General features: G+C 58.2%; 1 protein-coding gene across 2 annotated transcripts in view; it reads left to right on the top strand.

Moving 5' to 3' along the window:
• The window catches only part of THBS2 (thrombospondin 2), a 28,813-nt gene extending 9,049 nt beyond the window's left edge, over positions 1-19,764 (top strand). For both annotated transcript variants that reach the window (XM_032485387.1, XM_032485388.1), the window contains exons 6-22: positions 1,737-1,877; positions 2,420-2,516; positions 3,666-3,830; positions 4,089-4,265; positions 4,965-5,138; positions 5,602-5,729; positions 5,808-5,960; positions 6,390-6,608; positions 8,950-9,057; positions 10,047-10,206; positions 11,653-11,771; positions 12,384-12,618; positions 13,841-14,068; positions 14,529-14,800; positions 15,415-15,512; positions 16,525-16,664; positions 17,717-19,764. In XM_032485387.1, the coding sequence (XP_032341278.1) occupies positions 1,737-1,877; positions 2,420-2,516; positions 3,666-3,830; positions 4,089-4,265; positions 4,965-5,138; positions 5,602-5,729; positions 5,808-5,960; positions 6,390-6,608; positions 8,950-9,057; positions 10,047-10,206; positions 11,653-11,771; positions 12,384-12,618; positions 13,841-14,068; positions 14,529-14,800; positions 15,415-15,512; positions 16,525-16,664; positions 17,717-17,724 (2,622 nt within the window). In that variant the 3' untranslated portion in view covers positions 17,725-19,764. The remainder of the gene's footprint in view (positions 1-1,736; positions 1,878-2,419; positions 2,517-3,665; positions 3,831-4,088; positions 4,266-4,964; positions 5,139-5,601; positions 5,730-5,807; positions 5,961-6,389; positions 6,609-8,949; positions 9,058-10,046; positions 10,207-11,652; positions 11,772-12,383; positions 12,619-13,840; positions 14,069-14,528; positions 14,801-15,414; positions 15,513-16,524; positions 16,665-17,716) is intronic.
• The last annotated feature ends 1,803 nt before the right edge of the window (positions 19,765-21,567 follow it).

The raw sequence follows: 21,567 nt of genomic DNA, 5'->3' as shown, positions 1-21,567 counted from the left end.
GACCAGGGAGCCAGGGTGGCCACGGAGGTCTGGCTGAGGTGCCGGTAGTCAGAGGTCAGGGAGGGGCCCTGATAGAGGGTGTGTCCCGGACTGCACAGCCCCCACCAAGTCTTAACTTGGGACCCTTGTCTCCCAGGAAACAGAAATTCCGCACCCACAGGGAGGTGCTTTTCTCTGAAGGATGGAGTTTGGTGAGGAGCATGTCAGAGGGAGGGATGTGTCTCAGGATGATGATTTCGAGTTCAGGGCAGAGCTGCTGACAGTGGGAAGCCTCCCTTGGCTGCACTGTCCTGCGATGTCCCCACCGCTGATCTCACGCCAGGCAGCTGTGCTGCAGGGTTGGGAAGGAGCAGAGGCTGTGGGAAGGACACCGGGGGGGGGGGGGGGGGGGCGTCTCTAGGTCTGGGAGCTCCTCCCAGCCCTGAGGCTTTGCAGGATGCTCAGTGGGGGGGGGGGGCAGCCCAGCCCAACACTGCGGATGTGTGTCTTCTGCTCCAGCCAGGGGCCCCGAGTGGGTTCTGATTCCGGTCCCGGACGGGGTGGAACAGCACACTTCCACTCCAGGGGGATGTAGAGGGGCTGGGTGCAGCACAGGCAGCTCGTGGCAGAGGCCAGGGTGCTGGTTCTGTAGCACCCATGACCCAGTTTGCCTTCTGGAATTTTCCACCACCAGGTACTGGGCCTGGGGGGTGGGGTGGGAGGTGGAGTCACCGCACCCTCCCTGCCCCGCCCGGTGCCCACCACTTCACCCCGTGCCCTGGCTGGGGGAGGAAGACCAGGGAGACGACGTGCTGGCAGGAGTCCAAACACAGGAGGCGGACCCTGCGATGGGTTTCCCCAGGGGGACCGGCGCCTCAGCCGGACTGATGCTCATGCCTCCAGGGTTGCTCTGGTGGGGCTGCAGGAGGGAGGGTGGTGGGAGTGAGCATTCGCCCCAAAGCGTCTCGACTGAGAAGAGCTTCCAGACAAGTTTACATACAGCGGAGTGAGGATTAGGGAAATCCGTGAGCCTCCTGGATTGCACAAGAACAGCAGGATGGTGTGTTTCTGCCCATTTTGTGCAAGAAGGGGCCCGTATCTTTGTGTGATTCTCAAAGGGCCCGTTCCCTCCACATCAGAGGTGTCTGCTCAGGGAAACGGGCCAGTGTGATGCTGGTGGGAGGAGGTGCTTAGAAGGGGGGGCGGTAACAGTGCCCGGGCTGGCGGACAGATGGTGTCAGTTTCACTTGAGTTTTTTCAACTCTGTATCCTTTCCTCTGGTCAGTGACCCTCAGGACAAGCAAGGCCTGTGTCTGTGGGTGTCTTTGCCGTGGTACTGTTAGAGCAGTGTCAAGACTGAATCTCAGTTTTCAGCTGCAGTTGACAGGAGGGACCCCGCCCCTCACTGTCCCCCACCGCACTGTGCCTCGCCCGCTCCAGGCAGCAGCTTCACCCCAGGCTCCGGCCTCCGTGATGGGGCCCGTTGGCCAAGCAGGCACAGACGGCAAACTTCCAGAACATGTGTCAGGGAGGTGCTCACGGGGGAGTGGGAGTCAGCGCCGCAGACGCTGCTGGGCCCCATCTCTGCTGTGACTTGCCTGTGGGCCCTCATGTAGATCTGAGTGTCCTGTTCTGCACGGGGCGGGGTGCGCACCCGGAGGTCTGCCCTTGAGGGTGAGGCTCCCAGGGAAGGGGGCGTCCTTTCTCCTTGAGCGGAGCCTGGTGGCTACACTCACGTCTCCCCCTCCGCTCCACAGTCCAGCGATAACCAGTTTCTCTGGGAGCTCATCGGTGGGCCTCCCAAGACCCGGAACATGTCAGCCTGCTGGCAGGACGGCCGCTTCTTTGCAGAAAATGAAACCTGGGTGGTGGACAGCTGCACCAAGTGCACCTGCAAGGTGAGGCTGGACGCGCAGCCTCCAGGGTGCGGGGTGGGCAGGGCTTTCTGAGCTGCTGGACGCCTGTGGGCCTCCGCTGCCTGGATGCGGCAGGGTTCCCGCTGACCCTGGTGAGTGTGGGCTGTGGAGGCAGGAGGAACCTCGAATGAGGCTTGAATCAACCCTGTTGTTCTGCACATAAACCAGAACCTGGGGGTCTGGGTGGGGGCTTGTCCAGAGTCACCCAGGTGGCTGGGGACAGTGGGGCTGGCCAGTGTCACCCAGGTGGCTGGGGACAGTGGGGCTGGCCAGTGTCACCCAGGTGGCTGGGGACAGTGGGGCTGGCCAGTGTCACCCAGGTGGTTGGGGACAGTGGGGCTGGCCAGTGTCACCCAGGTCCAGAGAGCTGCTCAGGCACCGGGGAGCGAGGACCTCGGGCCCCTGGGACCTGTGGGGTCTGCAGGGCAGAAGCCACTCGAGCTGCTCCACGAGCCCTCAGTTCAGCCCTTGTACAAAGTTTACATCTTTAAATGAGTGTTACATACATACCTTTTTTTTCATAGAAATTTAAAACTGTTTGCCATCAAATCACCTGCCCGCCGGCGACCTGTGCCGACCCGTCCTTCATGGAGGGCGAGTGCTGCCCCTCCTGCTTCCACGGTGAGTGCGCCGGGCAGGCGGGCCTCTGCTCAGCCACCAGCCTGTTTATCTGCTCCAGTGTCCCCCTGTTTGCTGGTTTCTGCAGAGAAGCTGGAGGCTTAGTCTAGTCTTCTTCCAGGGTCCCCCAAGGGGGAACGAGGCCCTGACCCTCAGTGGCCTCTGTGGCCACGCCTCCAGCAGGGAGTCCGGGGTGTCCACCGGCTCACACCCCCCACTGCCCCAGAGGTGCACGGCTGCCCCTGAGGTTGTGCCTCTGCTTCCTCTCAGCCTGTTCTGCAGCTCGCGTCCAAGTCACCACTGCTGCCTCTGTGTCCTATCCCCCTGCCCCCCTGCTGACTCCGAGCATCTGTGCCTCCTTTACACACCCGTCCCCAGTCCTGGGTCCCCGGTCCCCGTCCCCGCCCTGTGCTGACTGAATTGGTTGGTTTCTCCGAGACCTGCTCTGACCTGTCATTCTGGTCCTTCACTGTCCTTCATCCTCATCTTGGTTTGGGGGCCTTGAGGTTGGTGACACCGGCCTGGGGACAGGCTGCTTCCTGTGACAGGGGCTCACGGAGGCGAGCACAGGCTCTGCCCCTCCTTGATTCTGAGCAAAATGTAACTTTTTCGGGTTTCAGATTCTTTGTCTGTAAAGTGCAGAATGATTATCCCCATGACTCAGGGTTAGTTTTATGACCAAAATAAACACTACAGTGTGTGTGGAAGTGCCCGACACGTATTAGGCGTTCAGTCTCCCCGCGCGGGCCGCAGACCGGCATGACCGTGTGATTGCGGTGACCTCGGCCCGTGGGCTCAGAGGAGGCGCTTCAGGCCGCGGAGAGCAGGAGAGCGCGGGAGAGCGCCCCTGCCTGTCCTTCCTGCTGCGGTCTGGAACGGCTAACCAGCTAGCTAACCACAGCGCAGGCGCCCTGCTGCCTGACTGGGGCAGCAGGCCGAAGCTCCTTCACTGTTCACCAGGAAGACTCCTAAGTCATGTTGCTTCTCTTGTTTAGAGCCTGCGATTTCCTGTGAAGGATCTCTTGGCAGGAAACTGCCTTTTCATTTAACCAGCGCTCAGATGGGCGTCCTGCTCGGACCCCGGTGGGGGGCTCCCCCAGGTGGGCAGGTCCCTGGGGGCGCTCTGACCCCGCCGCGCCCTGCCCCCCGCAGACGGCGAGGAAGGCTGGTCCCCGTGGGCGGAGTGGACGGAGTGCTCTGCCACCTGCGGATCTGGCACCCAGCAGAGGGGGCGGTCGTGCGACGTCACCAGCAACACTTGCTTGGGGCCGTCCATCCAGACGCGGGCATGCAGCCTGGGCAAGTGTGACCACCGCAGTGAGTGTCCAGACGTCGCCGCGGGCCCCGGGGGTGGGGAGGGTGGGGGGGGACAGCACGGCCCTCGGGGTTTGGGGTTCCTGGGACCCGCCACTGCTGCCTCTTCTTGGAGGCGCTCAGCCTGGTCTGGGCATCCGGCCCGTGAGTGAGGCGCCTCCCCGCCGGCCCCTCCTCTCCTCTCCTGCCTGCCCATCAGCAGACCCCGGGTCGGGGGGCCCCGGCCGTTTACTAAGTGCCCCGTGTTCCTCCGCGTGCTAGTCCGGCAGGACGGCGGCTGGAGCCACTGGTCGCCGTGGTCCTCCTGCTCCGTGACCTGCGGTGCCGGGAACGTGACGCGCATCCGCCTCTGCAACTCGCCGGTGCCCCAGATGGGCGGGAGGAGCTGCAAGGGCAGCGGCCGCGAGACCAAGGCCTGCCAGGGCCCGCCCTGCCCGGGTGAGCGGACGGGGCGGGGAGAGAGGTGGGGGCGCGGCGGGGAGCCCTGGGCCCCCTTGGCTCGCTGGTGTCTGGGGTCGTGCCGCTGGCCTGGGCTCACTCTGACCTCCCCGAAACCAGCTCCGTCAAATTGCAGCTCATCCACAATTGATGGAAAACAGGCCAGGCCCTGGGGGCACCTGGCCTGGGGCAGCCGCAGAAGGCACAGAATGGGGCGTCTCAGGGATGCCGTCCCTGCACCTGGGGCCTCTAGGCTCCAGGTACGGAGGACTCAGGGCCCCAGCACCAGGCCTGCTCTGGGAGGCCTGACTGGTGCAGTGTGTTTGCTCAGAAAAGGGAGGTGTGGTGACTCCTCTCCCTGCCGAGTTACCATTTGTCTGAGGACGAGTGACAGTCGCTTGGAATGAAACTCAACATCGGGCAGCTTCTCTGACGTGAGCACCTCTTGTCTGTGGCAGGGGTGCCCCTGCAGCCAGCGGCCCCTCACCAACGGTTCTCAGGTTCTGGGCACAGAAGTTTGTGTGACTTTTTTCCCAGAAGCAAAACAAAATCAGCTGAAATGTCACTGCCTGCCTCCTTCCCTGACCTCATGGGCACAAAAGGACGTTCCTACCACGTTTTCCTCCACATTCGGACATGCTGCCATACCCCAGCTCTGGCCCTACTCCTCTGGTGACCCTCTGTGCTCTCCCCTCGCAGTGGACGGTCGGTGGAGCCCCTGGTCCCCGTGGTCAGCCTGCACGGTCACCTGTGCTGGAGGAATCCGGGAGCGGACGCGCGTCTGTAACAGCCCCAAGCCGCAGCACGGAGGGAAGGACTGCGTCGGGGACGTCAAGGAGCATCAGATGTGCAACAAGAGGAGCTGCCCGCTGGGTGGGTGTGCGCGGGGGCGGTGCCTGGGCCCTCAGCCCCGGCCGGCGAGCAGCTGTCGGGCGGTCTGGGTGCTGCAGCCAGAGACGTCTTTATAAAGACACCCCTGGGCTTTTATTCTGATTAAAAGTATAAAAGTTTTTGGAAAATACAAAAAAGAAAAGTCAGCTCTGTGCGCAGGCGGATAACTTTTATCCTCTGCATTATTTGGATTTTGTTCCTCTAGCATTTCTACGTAAAAACAGCATGTGGGGCAGGAAGGGTCACTGTCTCACTCGCGCGCTCACTAACTGACCGCTTGTTGCTGGAGGTGATCACTCTCGGTGGCCGTCGCCAGCATCTTCCTAACTTGCTCAGTGTCACCACAGCTGAGCCAGACTGCTTGGAGGGCAGAGACGTGCCTGTCCTGTGGGCCCGGGATGGCGGCCTGGCGGTGGTGGCTAACCCTGCTCTGCTTCCTGTGCAGACGGCTGCCTGTCCAACCCCTGCTTCCCCGGAGCGCCGTGCAGCAGCTTCCCTGACGGCTCCTGGTCCTGCGGCTCCTGCCCGGTGGGCTTCCTGGGCAACGGCACCCACTGCGAGGACCTGGACGAGGTGGGTGCCCCTCCCTGGGCAGCGGGGTGTCCGGTGGAGATCGGGGCGTGGACTCATGTCTGATCTGCTTGTCCGCAGTGTGCCGTGGTCACTGATATGTGCTTCGCGACCAGCAAGGCTCACCGCTGCGTCAACACCAACCCGGGCTTCCACTGTCTGCCCTGCCCCCCACGCTACAAGGGGACTCAGCCCTTTGGGGTTGGCCTGGAGGAAGCCAGGACCGAGAAGCAGGTGCGCCTTCCCCAGGAGAAGCAGCTCAGCCTTTTGTGTTCATGTTAAAAGCCAGAGAACAACCAGACAGGAGTCGGAAAACAGAGGGTGGGCTGGAGGGGACAGATGGCAGGAGGGTTTTCCTTTGCCGGCCAGCATGACCCCACCAGCGAGGGACATGGGATTCAGAGCACAGAGTGCAGGTCTGGGCTTCATGCACAGGGTCCCTGAGGACCAAGGTGAGGACTTCTGGTCCCTCCGTGGCCCCAGGTGTCACCGGAGGCTCGGATGGGTGGTTGCTCAGGGCGCTGCCGTGTGAAACAACCCTGCGATGGCAGAGCCCAGGGGTCTGGACCTGCCCCTGCAGCCGCTGCCGCCTCGGCGTCCCGCGGGTAGGACCTGCGCCCGGCACGCGGCCCTCCTGTCCTGACTGCTTGGGCCTCCTGGCAGGTGTGCGAGCCTGAGAACCCCTGCAAGGACAAGACCCACAACTGCCACAGGCACGCGGAGTGCGTCTACCTGGGCCACTTCAGCGACCCCATGTTCAAGTGCGAGTGCCAGACTGGCTACGCAGGCGACGGGCTCATCTGCGGGGAGGACTCGGACCTGGACGGCTGGCCCAACAGGAACCTGGTCTGCGCCACCAACGCCACCTACCACTGCATCAAGGTGAGGATGCGGGGGGGGGGGGTGCAGGGCAGGTGCTCACACCTCTCTCCAGGCTCCAGTGACTCAAGTCCGGGCAGCCGTGCCCCCGTGGAGATGACCTACGGGTCAAAGCCCTCAGAGGGTCCTCACCGTCCCCAGGGCCACGTGGTTCCCACCTCGAGACGCCAGGGGAGCTGGGCGGCGTCATCAGGCCACCTGCCAGTCCCCTAAAGGCATCTGCCTGGTGGATTTCTGTGAATTCCAGGGATTGCTCTGAAAAAGTAGCTCCTTGTTGGGAACTGGGAGAGGACGCCATGTCTGATACGTGTTTGTTGACCGACTGCAAAGAGGGATTGAAATCAGTGAAGGGGAGGCAGAGGGGGATGTAAACAGACCCCATGACCTTGGAGGCAAGTCTGCGCAGGAATTGGGCTCAGCTGCGGTCACTCAGCCGGAATCCAGTGAATGTTTTCCCTTACAAAGACCCCTGCGTGCCCCACACAGGAAGCAATTAGGGCCCCTGGACGAGCGGAACTTCCTTGGGGTCAACAGTGTGTGTTCCTCTCCTGGACTCCTGCAGCCAAGGCCCCAGACTGGGTGGCTGAGAACAGCAGAGTTTCACCTTCTCACAGTCTGGAGCAGGAGTCTGAGGTCAAGGGGTTGCAGGGCTGTGCCCCCACTGGGACCTCTGGAGGAGGGTCCTTTCTGCCTCTCCCGGCTTCTGGTGGCCCCAGGTGTCCTTGGCTTGTGGGTGCATCACCCTGACCTCCGCTTCGGCCTGCTTCTCTGTGTCTGTCCCAAACTGCCTCTGATTCTCTTCAGGACCCACGTGGATGTGCTCAGGGCCCATCTCAGTTCTCCAGGATAAGCTCATCCTTTCAAGACCCTTAAATCAGTCACTTCTTTGGCACATAAGGTGATCTTCTCTTTACCATGTGAGGTACTGGTCACTCCTTTGCCATATAAGGTGACATCTGCAGGTTCCAGAAGACTAGGACGTGGCAGGCGTCGAGGGAACCACCACTCTGACACTAACAAGGTGTCCCAGAAAGGTTTAGCGCAGTTTTATGCCTTAGTAGCTTCAGAAGTGTGAATGCTACAAACTTGCAAAAGACATTATTTGTAAATATAAATATATTCAAATATTTAACATTTACTTATTCTTGTGAATTGTGAGCAATAGAGCTTTACATTTTTCCTTTTGGTCTCTCTCGTAAAGATGGCAGAAGTTGACTGAAGCAAAAGTGGACTTGCTTTGAAATAGCCGAGGTATCTTGCAGCCTTCACTGTAGCTGCCTGACCACTGTCCCCGATCTAACCAGCTCAGGTGTCCAGCTCGGAGAGTCCCCGGGAAGTGGGTGCTGCTTGGATGACCATGGATAAGGGGTTCAGGGCACAGCAGGTGCCATAGCAGGAAGGTGCCATGAGGCTGAGGACATCTTGCTTCTTTTTTTCATTTTTGTGGAACTTCGGACAGGAATTTAAGAACTTAAAGATAGCACATCGCAATTTCCAAACAGAATTTACGAGAACAAACAGATGCAAAGGTCAGTTCGTAAGAAGCACCCCACCTCATCTGAGAGGCTCCCTTAGTCGCTGCAAGGGTCTGAATCCATCACTGGCCGATGCCCTCGAGGACCTGTGTCCCCATGGCAGGAACCCAGGAACCCCTCTTGTCCTTCATGGGCTGGAGTTGAAACCCAGCTCCAGATGCGGCCCAAGGCGGGGTGCTTCTGATTGGACCCCTGGGGCTTCTGTGACACATGCATTCATGGAATTGAAGCCCCCTCTTTACCATCGACCCTGCCCTGGTATCCCCGGTTCCCTCAGGCTGGGGTGTCCATGCAGCTTGGCTTTGAGTCATAACAGAGTTGGACTGAAACAGAGTGATTTTCTTCCGATTCTGGAAGTTATACACTCACTGGGAGGAGCTGACCTGGGGGGACGGTGTGGGCGCCAGGCCTCGGGTTCTCAGCACATCCCTGCACCTCCAATGACTCTAGGCTAGTGAGGGTTAAACGTCTGTGACTGAGGCTTTTTGACGTGAAGTCTGTGGGACTGAACAGGGTGGGCGGTTCCGGCCGGTCCTGCGTTTCCTTCCTCCTCTGGTTCCTGCGCTGATCTGCAGCTTCAGGGATCCTGGGCTCGACGCCCAAGCTTCCCTGGTCTCCACTCCCTGGAGGTGGGTGTGAGTCTGGAGAGGACACGCAGTGGTCCCGTCCCTGCCGCCAGGTGTCCCATCCTCCTGACCCCGCTGGGGACCGATGTCTGATGCTGACCTTGGGTCCTGACTGCCCCACCCTCCTGAAAGCCAGGGGCTCTTCGGACATTTCTGTCGCCTTTGCACCCTCTCTGTTTGCAGGACAACTGCCCCCTCCTGCCTAACTCTGGACAAGAAGACTTTGACAAGGACGGCATTGGGGATGCCTGTGATGACGATGATGACAACGACGGTGTCACCGACGAGAAGGTGGGCGGGGCCTCTGGGGGTGCAGGAAGGTGGGCGGGGCCTTGGGAGGGTACAGGTAGGTAGGTGGGGCCTCGGGGAGGGGCGCAAGGAGGCGGGTGGAGCCTCTGGGGGGACGCCGAGCAGACAGGCAGGGGAGACCCTCCTGTGGCTGGAGTGGTTCCCGGAAGGAGACAGGATCCCTGTTCCCGCGCAGGTGACAGTGTGTCGGGCTACACAAGCGTGTTAACCAGCAGAGCGTGGAGCTGCCCTGGGAGCTCTGCCAGAATGTCCTCAGTAGCTTGATTTACCTTTTTTGGGGGGGGGGAGGTAATTAGGTTGGTTTGTTTGTTTATTCATTTATGTTTTAAGGGAGGTACTGGGGATCGAACCCAGGCCTCGAGCACTCTAAGCACACACTCCACCACTGAGCCGTACTCCCCCTCCCCTTGCTAATTTACTTTTTTTTTTTGTGGAAGGATAGTCAGTTACAGTGTGTTAATTGCATAAAAAGGGACTTGCTACCCTCCTGGGGGTGCCAGTGATGGGCGAGGCTGTGTGCGATACACTTGTCTTTAGGCAAAATTCAGATGTTAGCATTTCCTGAGAGGATCGGTGCAGACGTCAGGGGTCAGCCTCGCAGTGCTAACGCGGCACGGGCAGAGACAGGGTGCCCAGGGCTTCATCCACAGGTCCGCTGCCTCTGACTTCTGCTGATCCGCTGACTCATTCATTCATTGACTGGACACCTGTCTCATCTGTCCTCAAGAAGAACCATACGGCCTGTCCCCTTTGCTGTAGAAAATCTCAAAACTGTCCACAGGGACAGACGTGTAAATAATGATGAAATGATTTGATTCAGAGGTGCTGGCGAGGGCTGACGGGCTGTGTCTGCCCTGTGTCTGCCTGGTGGTTTTGGCCCGCTTGAGCGTATGACGTGTGTCATTTTGTAAGTGACCCGGCAAACACCCCAGTGCTGTTCCTTATGTCCTTCCCTCTCTTTTTTGCTCCAGGACAACTGCCAACTTCTCTTCAACCCCCGTCAGTTTGACTATGACAAGGACGAGGTCGGGGACCGCTGTGACAACTGTCCTTACGTGCACAACCCGGCCCAGATCGACACGGACAACAACGGGGAGGGAGATGCTTGCTCGGTGGACATCGACGGAGACGGTCAGTCCCGCCGCGGCTCCTGGGGGTCGGGAGGGCCTCAGTCGGGAGCTCGTGGCTGCCCGCATTCGTCTGTGCTTCCTGGACAAGCTCATCTTCACCTAGATCCTGACAAGAGATAAAGTGATTCATTAAGCTGCTCTCACAGGACCCCACCCTCATTCTGCCCCTGCCTCTCCCCCGGGCCCCTGGAAGGGTCACCAGCCTCAAGACCGTCCTTTGGAAAACGACACATCTGGCATCTTTGTTTTTCTGGCCCTGGGTGCCTAGTCCTGCGCCCAGTCATGGCATCTTCCCTGACATCCACTTCCATTCACAGCCCCAAGGACCCTGTTCACCAGCCTGTGCTTCTGAGACAGGTCTGGGGACAGCGTTGGTCTCTCCTGTCCCCTGTCACTTCCGTTCATACCTCATGTCCAACCATTCATCGAATCATTTGTTGCAAAGCCCCCCAAGGGGCTCCACGTACCCCCAGATGCCGGTATCCTCTGACACCACCAGGCCAGCATTTAACCGGAGCTGGCAGTGCCCTCAGGGGCCAGCCCTCACCCACAGCACAGCCTCCCCGCCCTCGGGCAGCAGCGCAGACCGAAGCACGCCTGCCCCTTTGCCTCTCCTGGCCCGTCCCCGCCAGCCTCCAGCCTCCCCGGCCCCTGCCCGGCCCCTCCTGCCCTTGTGTCCTGGCTGTTTCCTTGGTGTGACTTGGCATCACACTGACCGGCCTCCAGCGGTACCAGGACAGTGACCGGCTGCACTGCTCTCCAGGGCTTTCCCGACCCTGCTGGCGTCTGTGAGGTCTGACCCCTCCATCTCTCAGGGCTTCCTCCCTCCCTGCCTCCCCCACGGCTTCCTCCTCCCAGCCGGACCCCACCTGTCAGGACAAGACAGCCACCCCAGCCTGCCTCATGGTGTCCCACGGACGCACCGCTGTGTGAGGTTTTCCATGGCTGTTCGAGCCTGATGACGGGCACTTCATATTTTCATAGCTCCAGAGTTGACGAAGTTCACTATCAACTCTCAGGTTTCCTGAAATAAGACCTTACAGCTAACCCCCTGGTCAGTCTGTGTTGTTTTTCCCTCCTAATGTAAGAAACTGGATGAGGCGTGGAACCGGGGCACCGGCCCGTTCCTAGGGGCCGAGGAGGCCTTCTGAGCGGGCATTTGGGGAAGCATCATGCTGCAGATCAGAGGTTCAGCTGTGGTGCTCCCCTCAGTAACCTTGGTGTGTGTCGTCGTCCGGGACCCTCCGGAGCTGGCTCAGCTTTAGACGAAATGAACTTTACCTTTAGTGGGAAACCTTCCATGAATCTAATAACCTTTACATTTTACGGTTGCTTGGATCATTTTTTCTCGGACACACGTGTGGCTCTAAGTCATTTAACACAGCAGGAAGAGGGCTGTGCCTTTTCTGAACTCTGCCTGCTTCTGTTTTCCCCCGACCCCCCGCAGACGTCTTCAATGAGCGAGACAACTGTCCATACGTGTACAACACGGACCAGAGGGACAGCGACGGCGACGGAGTGGGAGACCACTGCGACAACTGCCCGCTGGTGCACAACCCAGACCAGGTGACGGGGGCGAGGGCCAGGGGCGTCTGCGGGCAGCGGAGGGTGAGGGCTTCTCGGTTGCAGACACGTGTGGCTTTGCGCTCTTCCATCTGCTCTGCCAGGACAACGCACGCTTTTCAGTCACTTTAATTGAAAACATGTCCTGAAGTCAAGTGTGAGTGGGCTCTGTGTCTCGCTGGCCACTGGCCAGGTGAGGAGGGGCCGTGCCTCACTGTCCCGAGGGAGCATTTCTCCACCCAGTCGTCTCCAGCCGTATCCTCGCAGGCAAACAGCAACTGGCCTCTTTTCCAGGTTTGCCTTTGGAAGACACGGTGTGAACGTACCATAGTGATGTAGTGGAGAGCGTGTCGTGGCAGACACTTCAGAAAGGCCTGGTTCCGTGGCCCCTAATCCCTCCCAGCCCCCCCGAAGGAAAGGGCGTCTGCCCGAGACGGTGGGGGGGAGGGTCCTGGGGTCCAGTCCCGGCTCGGAGGTATACGGCGGGGACACCCCTGCACTCGGCCGCTCACCTGCAGGGGTCGTGGTCCAGCCCGACATCCACGGGTGACCTTCCGCCTGCCTCTGTCTTATCGGACGGATGCTCAATACCGCTGTCCCCAAACTGTGTCCCAGACGGACGTGGACAATGACCTGGTGGGAGACCAGTGCGACAACAATGAAGACGTCGACGAGGACGGCCACCAGAACAACCAGGACAACTGCCCCTACGTGTCCAATGCCAACCAGGCTGACCATGACCACGATGGCAAGGGTGACGCCTGCGACTCAGACGATGACAACGACGGGATCCCCGACGACAGGGACAACTGCAGGCTCGTGCCCAACCCCGGCCAGGAGGACGCAGATGGTGGGTGCGCCCGCACAGGTGGCGGGGCGGGGGTGCAGGGGGAGCGCTGCCTCGCCTGCCTCTGGACACAGCAAGGGTTTGTGCAGGTGCGGACCAGGACCTCCAGTTTTCCTGTTAGAGTCTCAGGTAACGGGCCAGGTGACAGGTCAGGTGCGCGGCTGTGCTCAGGGACACTTTGCATGTTCTCTGGCTGCCGCTCAAGGCTGTGAGAACGCAGCTCTAGGATGGAGTCCTGGCTGCCCTGGACGCTGTGTAGAGGACGCATGTCCCCCAGGACGAGGGTAAGGGATGCTGGATGTTGGAGCCAAGATGACTAAGACGCATGTGGTGAGACTCACTGATCTGGGGGCAGCTCCAAGGATGCTCTCAGGGGGGTTTCAGGAGGAAACAGAGCAGAGGAGTTCAGTTCCCACACCCACTCGGCCTGGGGAGGGGGCTTGCAGGCTACCGAGCAGGGGAGAGGGGTGGAGGCAAGGCTGGTGGAGTTGAAAGGCCCCTTCAGTGTGAGTCCATGCCTGTCACACAGTAGCTGGGATGTGTGTCACTGAGCCAGACTGGGACGCAGTGAAGGGTTTGATAGGAAATTGAGTCCAACATGGACTTTCTTTCCAAAGTGGCAGGCACGAGGGTGGCTGACCTGGTGCATGTAACCCTCCCACAGCACTGCCGCTGTCTCACTGCCCGGGGGGCACGGCGGTCCCAGCGGGCATCCCCCTGCACGTGTCAGCCTGGCCCTGGCCCCCAGCCCTGCCCCCTCGTCCCTGGGAAACTCGGCAGGATGCTTCCAAAGGAGGGAAGGGCATGTCTCCCTAGGGAAAACTGCTTGGTGAAGGAGTCCTGCTGTGAGTTCCAGACCGCAGGCAGGGCGGTCAGGGCAGTGACAGGCCCTGACAGAAAGCAGCTGGGGCCGCAGCCCAGCGTGACTGGCAGCGTTCGGGTCTGTGCGCCTGGTTTCGAGATCAGAACAGAGTGAGAGGTGACTCACGCGGGAACTTGGCTTTGGGGTGCTTTGCTCCAGCGTCATCGCAGCAACATTTTAAAGAGTGTCGAGAGCCCTCGCAGCCCGGCCCTCAGGCGGGGCTGAGCGTCTAAGCGCTAATCCCTGCCACACCGCCAGGCACCTCGCCTTGAGTCTGCGGAGAATCACGTGCTGAGCTCTCCGAGACAGATGGGCAGGCGGCGGCCCCGGCTCTGCTAGCTTTCCGCTTGTCCTTGGTGACAGGTGACGGGCGAGGTGATGCTTGCAAAGACGACTTTGACAATGACAGCATCCCTGACATCGACGACGTGTGTCCTGAAAACCACGCCATCAGTGAGACCGACTTCCGGAACTTCCAGATGGTCCACCTGGACCCCAAGGGCACCACTCAGATCGATCCCAACTGGGTCATTCGCCATCAAGGCAAGGAGCTGGTGCAGACGGCGAACTCTGACCCCGGCATCGCCGTCGGTGAGCCTTCAGAACGCGCACCGTCACGCAGGCCCCACTTGCAAGGTGCCCCGCAGCACACAGGCTGCTCCTGAGAACTGGGTGGATGGGGGCAGGGGTCTTTCCCGGGTCCCATCCACCTCGGTCTTTGGAACCGTCTGCCCAGGTGTTTCTGGTGGAAGACCTTGGGGAAGCAGCACTGGCCTCTCCGAGATTTCATGTTCAGCAGACCGTCTTCTCTCATGGACTTGGACGATAAAATATTCCCTGATGTGGTAAAGCTCTGCTGTAACTGCACAAGTGAGGGCTAAACAAATAAAATGCCATGAGTGGCATCAGTCTCGCCGTCACAGAGCCTGGGCCGGGTGGAAGGGAGACCTCCCTCCCCTCTGTGCTCAGTGATGGCAGGGCTCCTCCAGGAATGCCCCGAAAGGCTGTTTCTGACTTCATCTTACGATGGAATGTTCCCTTTGGCATCCAGGTTTTGACGAGTTTGGGTCCGTGGACTTCAGCGGCACGTTCTATGTCAACACGGACCGGGATGACGACTACGCGGGCTTTGTCTTCGGGTACCAGTCCAGCAGCCGCTTCTACGTGGTGATGTGGAAGCAGGTCACGCAGACCTACTGGGAGGACCAGCCCACCCGGGCGTACGGCTACTCGGGGGTGTCCCTCAAGGTGGTGAACTCCACCACGGGGACAGGCGAGCACCTGAGGAACGCACTGTGGCACACCGGGAACACGGAAGGACAGGTGGGGGAGGCCCTTCTCTGACCCCGTGGGCAGCCCTGGCCCATCACAGAAGTGCCCGTCCTGGTTGGGCAGGGTGCAGCTCGGTGGTAGAGCACGTGCTCAGCATACATGAGAGGCCCTGGGTTCAGTCCCCAGGACCCCCTTCAAAAATAAATATGTAAAACTAATTACTTCCCCCAAAAAAAGGCTGAAAAAAATACTCCTGTCTCTACTGTGCTAATTTAAACTCTGGCCACATTCATTTTAATGATCTGTTGGGTACCTCGCTCACTGAGTTGCCCATCCTCGAGCTTTTATCAACACGATTGGTAATCCTCTTGCAGGCTAACCATCACTCTGCCCCCCAGGCATAGGGAGATCCGGGTTTGGAAGTCCCGGCGTTTCCCGCGGCGTCCGGGCTAAGAAGCAGGGGCTCTGTGACTCAGCCCGCACGCCTGTGCTCTCTGCGCAGAGCCACCTTGTCCCCGTCACACTCGCACCCTGAGTGTATTAGAGGGAAACGTGGCAGCCGGAGCTGAGGGGGACGTTGGCAGAGTCACATTTGTCCCCCATTTGTGCTGAGAAGCTGCATCAGATTTGGCTCCAGTCGTGCTCACGAGTGACATTTCTCCCAGGTGCGCACGTTGTGGCACGACCCCAGGAACATTGGCTGGAAGGACTACACCGCCTACCGGTGGCACCTGACCCACAGGCCGAAGACCGGCTACATCAGGTGAGGGTGGCCCAGCGCGGCCGCGTTTCCGCCAAGTAACCTTCTCGCTTCAGAGCGGCTTCCCGTTGGACGGCAGGTTAGGGTGCAGACAGGCGGACGAGCCAGGGCGCTTCTGGCTCGCATGCTGCTCTCTGGTCCCTGCAGTTCAGGCGCCTTCGGTTTTCTCTCCAGCATTTTCTGTTGTGCATCACTTTGGAAAAAAAGCAAAAACAGAACTGATGAAGAGGAGAAAACCAAACTGTCTTGTTAAAATGACCTGGAGGGCGGGGAACGTTCCTCCTCCTCGTGAAGGCCGTGTGCAGGGAGGAGACGCGCAGTGCAAAGCACCGCCTCTCTGCAGACTGTCACGCGAGTCGTTTGGAGGGTGGACTCGTGTTCAGCTCTGCTGCTGCGAGTGGCTGGATTCAGAGCACACCTCTGAACAAGCTCTTACAAGCACGTCCAGCAGTCTTCTCCCCTCAGCGTGAAAGCCTTGTTGTGATTTAAACAAAACACGGATGATTTAAATTTAAGTTTTTTGCTAAGTGTGTAAGAGCACGACGCGGTCTGATTTCCCCCGTGCCAGGCGCGCACGTCGCCGTGACGACAGGCAGGTCCGCAGGGAGGCCGGGCCGCTCGCAGGGGTGACGTGTGCACAGAGAGGCTCCTGCTCGCTCAGGCACGCGCTCCTCCCCGGTCGGGGCGGCGGCAGTGGGCAGCTGCCGCTCCGTGGGAGGGAGCAGGGCGCACGCGGTTTTAACGCAGCGGGAAGGCCTGTATCCGTCCTGACAGCCTGGGGAGAAGCCGGCGCCCCGCAGAGGGAGGGGCCGCCTGCCTCCCCAGACTCTCCTGGGTCCCCCCTGGGCGGAGGCGTCCTGGACGCTGGGAGGGTGACGGTGGGTCACGGGGAGGAAGGGGCCCGGGCGGTGCTGGGCTTCTCTCGGCAGCCCCGCGAGGAGGAGGTGGCCTGCTGACTCCGGTAGATGTCTTCACAGAGTTCACCCTCTCCTTTCTCCTGTTCCCCTGTTTTCAGAGTCTTAGTGCACGAAGGAAAACAGGTCATGGCCGACTCAGGACCCATCTATGACCAGACCTACGCTGGCGGGCGGCTGGGGCTGTTTGTCTTCTCTCAAGAAATGGTCTACTTCTCGGACCTCAAATATGAATGCAGAGGTGGGCGGAGAACATTGCCCCGGGGCGGCGTGCAGCCCAGCATAGGGAAGGGACTCGCATTTCATCTCCTTTGACAAAAGCTGCACTTTAGGGCGGCAGCTGGTGGCCTGGCCCCAGCAGGTGTTTTGTTTGCGCAGCCTGAGTTGATTGTGCCTGTCAGTTTGTTTTAAACTGAATGTGAATGTTATTGTCAGATCGCCACTTTCCCTCTGTTTGCAGCTGTCTAGTCTGCAGCTTCCCATGGTTTCTACCCCTTCTGAGCCCCTAACAGCATTTTAAGTTGCTACCCTTGTGGGGGGGGGGGGGGAGAGAAAGCAGGAGAGAGAAAAAAAGGAGGGGGAGGGGGAAGGGAAGAGGGAGGGGGCTCTTTATTGTCTCTCTGGGAGTATATTGAATCGAAGTGTTCTAGACCTGGACGGGAACATGGCTCCCATGTGGTCTAAGCCCATGTCTTCGTGTAGATATGAAACTGTCCCCCTTCTGTGGATGAAGTAAGACTCAGAGATGCTTCTTGAAAATCACACAGAAAGAATGTTGATCTGTCTTCTTGCTTCTAGTGAAATGTTGGCTTCCCTGTGTTAGGTTTCCTTTCAAGAAATTTTATGTTTCCTTCATCCATCCTTCCATCTATCCATCCATCCTTCCTTCCATCCATCCATCCTTCCTTCCATCCGTCTATCCATCCATCCATCTGCCATCCATTCATCCATCTTTCCATCCATCCATCTTTCCATCCATCCATCCTTCCATCATCCATCCTTCTATCCATCCATCCATCTTTCCATTCATCCATCCATCCATCTTTCCATCCATCCTTCCATTTATCCATCCATCCTTCCATCCACCCATCCATCCACCCTTCCATCCTTCCATCCATCCATCCATCCATCCATTTGCCATCCATCTATTCATTCAACCATTCACACTTCAATCCATATTGTCGATGTCTTTTTTAAAAATTGAAATAATGCTGTTTTAGCCTGTAGTTTAACAAAATAAAGCACAAGTAAACCCGTGATGCAGTCTCCTGAGTTCTGCTCCCTGTTTTGCAGACGTCTAAACAAGATTGGCTGCATTTCCAGCAGAGTACTGTAGACGCTGTTACCCAGACACCTCAGCCCATCCGGCGCCCCCAGCCTCTCTCTAGCTGCCCCTCCTGTCCTTGACCCCGACTTTGAGTGGTTCTCAGCCTCCTTCACCTCCTGTCATCAACCCAAGCCCAAGCGCCTTCAGAGGATAAACATTAGTGGAACCTGAAGACGAGCATGCAGCCCACGACAGGAAGCCCAGTCTGATGAGACGTGAGACTTTACGTGGAGAGAAAGCTGAGCATGATGTTACACTGCTTTTTCCTTGTTTGTTTAAAGAGAACGACGTTTACATATAAAATGTAAGTGCTTGTCGTATTTATGTGTGTATGGAGCTGCGGGAATATTGTGTGTAAGCCACTATCATAACTTAAGCAAGAGTAAATATCGCCAACCCACTTCCATTGTGAGAGCACCCCAGTCCCGTTAGGCCAGGTGTAGAGAAGGGCCAGCTCCAGTTAGAAGTCAGGCCGTCGTAAGGAAGAGGCCAGGAGAGACCAGGTGTGTGACGTGGGGTGTCAGGTCGCTAAATGGAATAGGAAAGACAGTTACGGGAATAAACGAGTGCCCTTCCCCAGCCTCTCATCCTCCGGTGAACGCCCTCGCACTCAGCAGGGGTTCAGCTTGGTCAGAGAAGGGCTGTCCCTGCAAAATGTGGGTCCAGATGTGGGTCTGACCAAACCTCATTTACGGGAAGGGTTCAGAGAGGGGTGCACCGTCCCTGCAGCCGGGGCCCTCAAGCTGTTGTCTGCCTGGGACCCCTGGCCAACGTCTTTTGATTTCATGCTCCGATCACCGGAATTCTTTCTGGAGCTTTTTTCGAGTGTGCTGGTGGAGGAACAGACAGCAGAGAAGTCAGCAAATGCACTTTGGCCTCTAATTCCCAGTCTAGGCCTTGAAGCTCCGGACCAGTTGCTTGTACCTAACTCGGTAACACATTTCATTAAGGTTCCGGTTATAAATGCTGTGTTGCTATTTATTAAATGGATATAGAATGCAGTTCCCCTCACCAGTAACTTATTTTAAATATGCCAAGTAGCACATAAGGAGAGTAATTTCTAGAAGTAAACATATAACTAGTATATGATAATATAAAGACACAGTTATAGCAAAAGAGCTCCCTGTCAAAATACAAGGCTTTCAAATATTATGTTGTCATGATAAAGCTCGCTGTGAACGTGATCGCATAGACACATAATAAGGAGAGTTTATAATGGAACCTTAATATATACCATTGCAGCAACTCTGATGTGGTGGCTGTTACTGGTGCGTGTCTGCTGTGTGTCGGAGGTGGGGAACTGTGGAAGCTGAGGGGACCCAGTGCGGTCCTGGCAGAATAGCCAGCGCTCAGTCATGCAGTAATAGAGCCCAGGCTTGATCTGTTTTTCGCTTTCAGTTGCATGATCTTTCTGCAGGAACCGTTGGTTAGTCTCGTTCCACACGGGGTTTAGTGAGAGGACTCGGCCGTGTCACTGATGCAGGTGAACTGTCCGCCCCTCCCTGTCGGCAGTGCCATCACCGCTTTGTCCAGGGAGGGGACCCACGACCTTGTCTTCGCTTGCCGTGCTGTCTGATAACGTTTTACTTGTTGCTTCCGTTGGGGTTGATTTTTTTGTTTTGCTGCACTTTTCACCTTTTTTTTCTTTTTTGTGGAAATGTATTCCCAAGACAACGAAGGTGGGGAGACTTCATTAAATGTAACCATTGTGACGAGCGTGTGGGTCTTCTGTGTTGGGGGTGTTTGGCCGAACCATACCGTGGAGTGGGAGGATGATGTGAATATTTAGAATGTACCATATTTTTTTGTAAATTATTTATGTTTTTTTTTAAAAAAACAAACTTCTCATACAGATTGATGAAACTTCTTCTGTTTTGCCAAAGACTGTAAATATTTATTTATTTGTTCACATGGTCAGATCTTCACCCCCGAAACCCTGCACATAGCTAGCGCCTCATTTTTATACTTTGAAGATGAATAACAGGAAATAAATTGTAAAAAGGTTTTCTATAAATGAATCTCTCTCCCTTTTTTAAAGAGTTAGCAGGGTTCCTCCAGGGGGAGGGGAAGGACCCCAGCTTGGAAGAACTCCCGGAGGGGGACAGGCCGGCCCTTCATGGCTTTCAGGCTGAGATGCAGTTTGGGGTCCTTGTGGAGAAAGAAGCTCTATTTAGGGAACATCTCATCGCGGCCACACAGCCCGTGGATGGTGGCAGCCCGGCCCCGCACTGACACAGCCTTGGCGACCCATCTTCTGTCTGCATCTCATCATCCTCCAGGGACGTGGCAGTGCAGTGAGGCCTAGCGTCCCCGAGGAGCACCCCCAGGGACCCTTCGTCTGTGTGAGCTGTACCTGCCTCTCTTGGCCCAGTCTTGTTCCAAACAGAGTGATGCTGCAGGCGATGCGGTGGGGACACACGGGGAAGCGGACCAGCTCGCTCGGGGCGGGGGGCCGCAGGGTGGCTCCGGGGTTCCTGGCATCTGGCGCTCCTGAGCAGCGGGGCTTTCCGAGCTTTGCTGTGGTGTCAGATGGAGGGAAATGAGAGGGGAAATGCAGAGGAGGGAGGGGGTGGAGGGGAAACAGGCGCATTTGTCAGGCAGTGAAGAGACAACTGGGAAAGGCCGCCTGTGGAGACGGGGCCGGGGCCGAGGCGCCGGCTGGGCGTCGGGTTCAAGGTGGCTGGGTTTTGTGACACGAGGATGGAGGGAGGGCTGGGTCCACCGATGTGGATCAGGAGGCCTTTGGAAGTTCAGAAACAGGATGATGTGGGTTGGCGCGCAGGTAGCTCCTGTAGGAGCTCAGTGCAGATCTCCTGAAACCGAACACGAGTAACGTGCTTAATGACAGTGCGTAGAAGTCAGGCATCGAAACCAGACACATTCTCTGTACATTCAGATTTGGGGGAAAGTTTATTGAAAAATACAAGTTTCTGGCTGACTCCGTCCCAGTGCCCTGGTTGTCCCAGAACTCAGTCCTGGCGTCTTTGTGACCTGACAGGGGTATGAGGGGGCTGATGTGGGAGGAGCCGCTCCTCCCTCCTGTGTGAGATTCTGAGACTGTGGGCTGTCACCTGGGAGGACCTGGTGCGATTCCAACACGGGGTGCAGCCAAGGGTGCAGGGAGGGCCAAGGTTAAGAGGCCAGTGCGTCTTCCTGTGGGTACCTGCCAGGGCCTGAGGATCTGATGAGATCGGGGGCCCATGGGGTCTGTAACTGCTGAGGGAGGTGGGTCCCCAGAAGGCTGGATGGGGCCTTGTGGGGTCTGGGGAGCCAACCATCTCAGGCAGGTTTGGCTCATTAGTCTGAGTTCCACAAAGAGGCATTTGGGGCCACAGGAGCAGAGTGATGTGTGGGCTGAGGGAACATGTGGGTGCTGCCACTGGACAGCTGCCCGGCCAGGTCCAGTGACCTTCAGGTAGAAGCAGGAATATCTTCAGGGCTCTGCTAAGGACTGGAAGACCCCACACAGACCCAGAACCAGGGCCTGGGACCCCGGGGCAGGAGGAAGCAGCCAGGCAGGCCCAGTCAGGCCTCTGCTCCCAGGGGAGTGACCTGGCAGAGAGTGTGAGATCCAGAAGTGACAGCAGCTTGGGGCCCAGCAGACAGGGGACCGCAGCTTTGGGAATGCCCTCGGACTTCCCACCTGGAGCCACCAAGTGTCAGCCCCACAGCTGCATCTGGCCCTTGCTGAGCTCGCCCAAGGCGGGGAGGCCGCACTCCAGGGTCCTCTGTGTGTGAGCACCCGTGATGGAGGTGGCCCTGAGCCCCTCAGAGGTTACATGGGTCCTGGTCACCAGCGCAGGGGACCCATGATGAC

The sequence above is a fragment of the Camelus ferus genome, chromosome 8, assembly GCF_009834535.1.
Source record: "Camelus ferus isolate YT-003-E chromosome 8, BCGSAC_Cfer_1.0, whole genome shotgun sequence".
Taxonomy (NCBI): domain Eukaryota; kingdom Metazoa; phylum Chordata; class Mammalia; order Artiodactyla; family Camelidae; genus Camelus; species Camelus ferus.
Note: the sequence above shows the minus strand (reverse complement) of the source record. Positions and strands in the feature narration are given on the sequence as shown.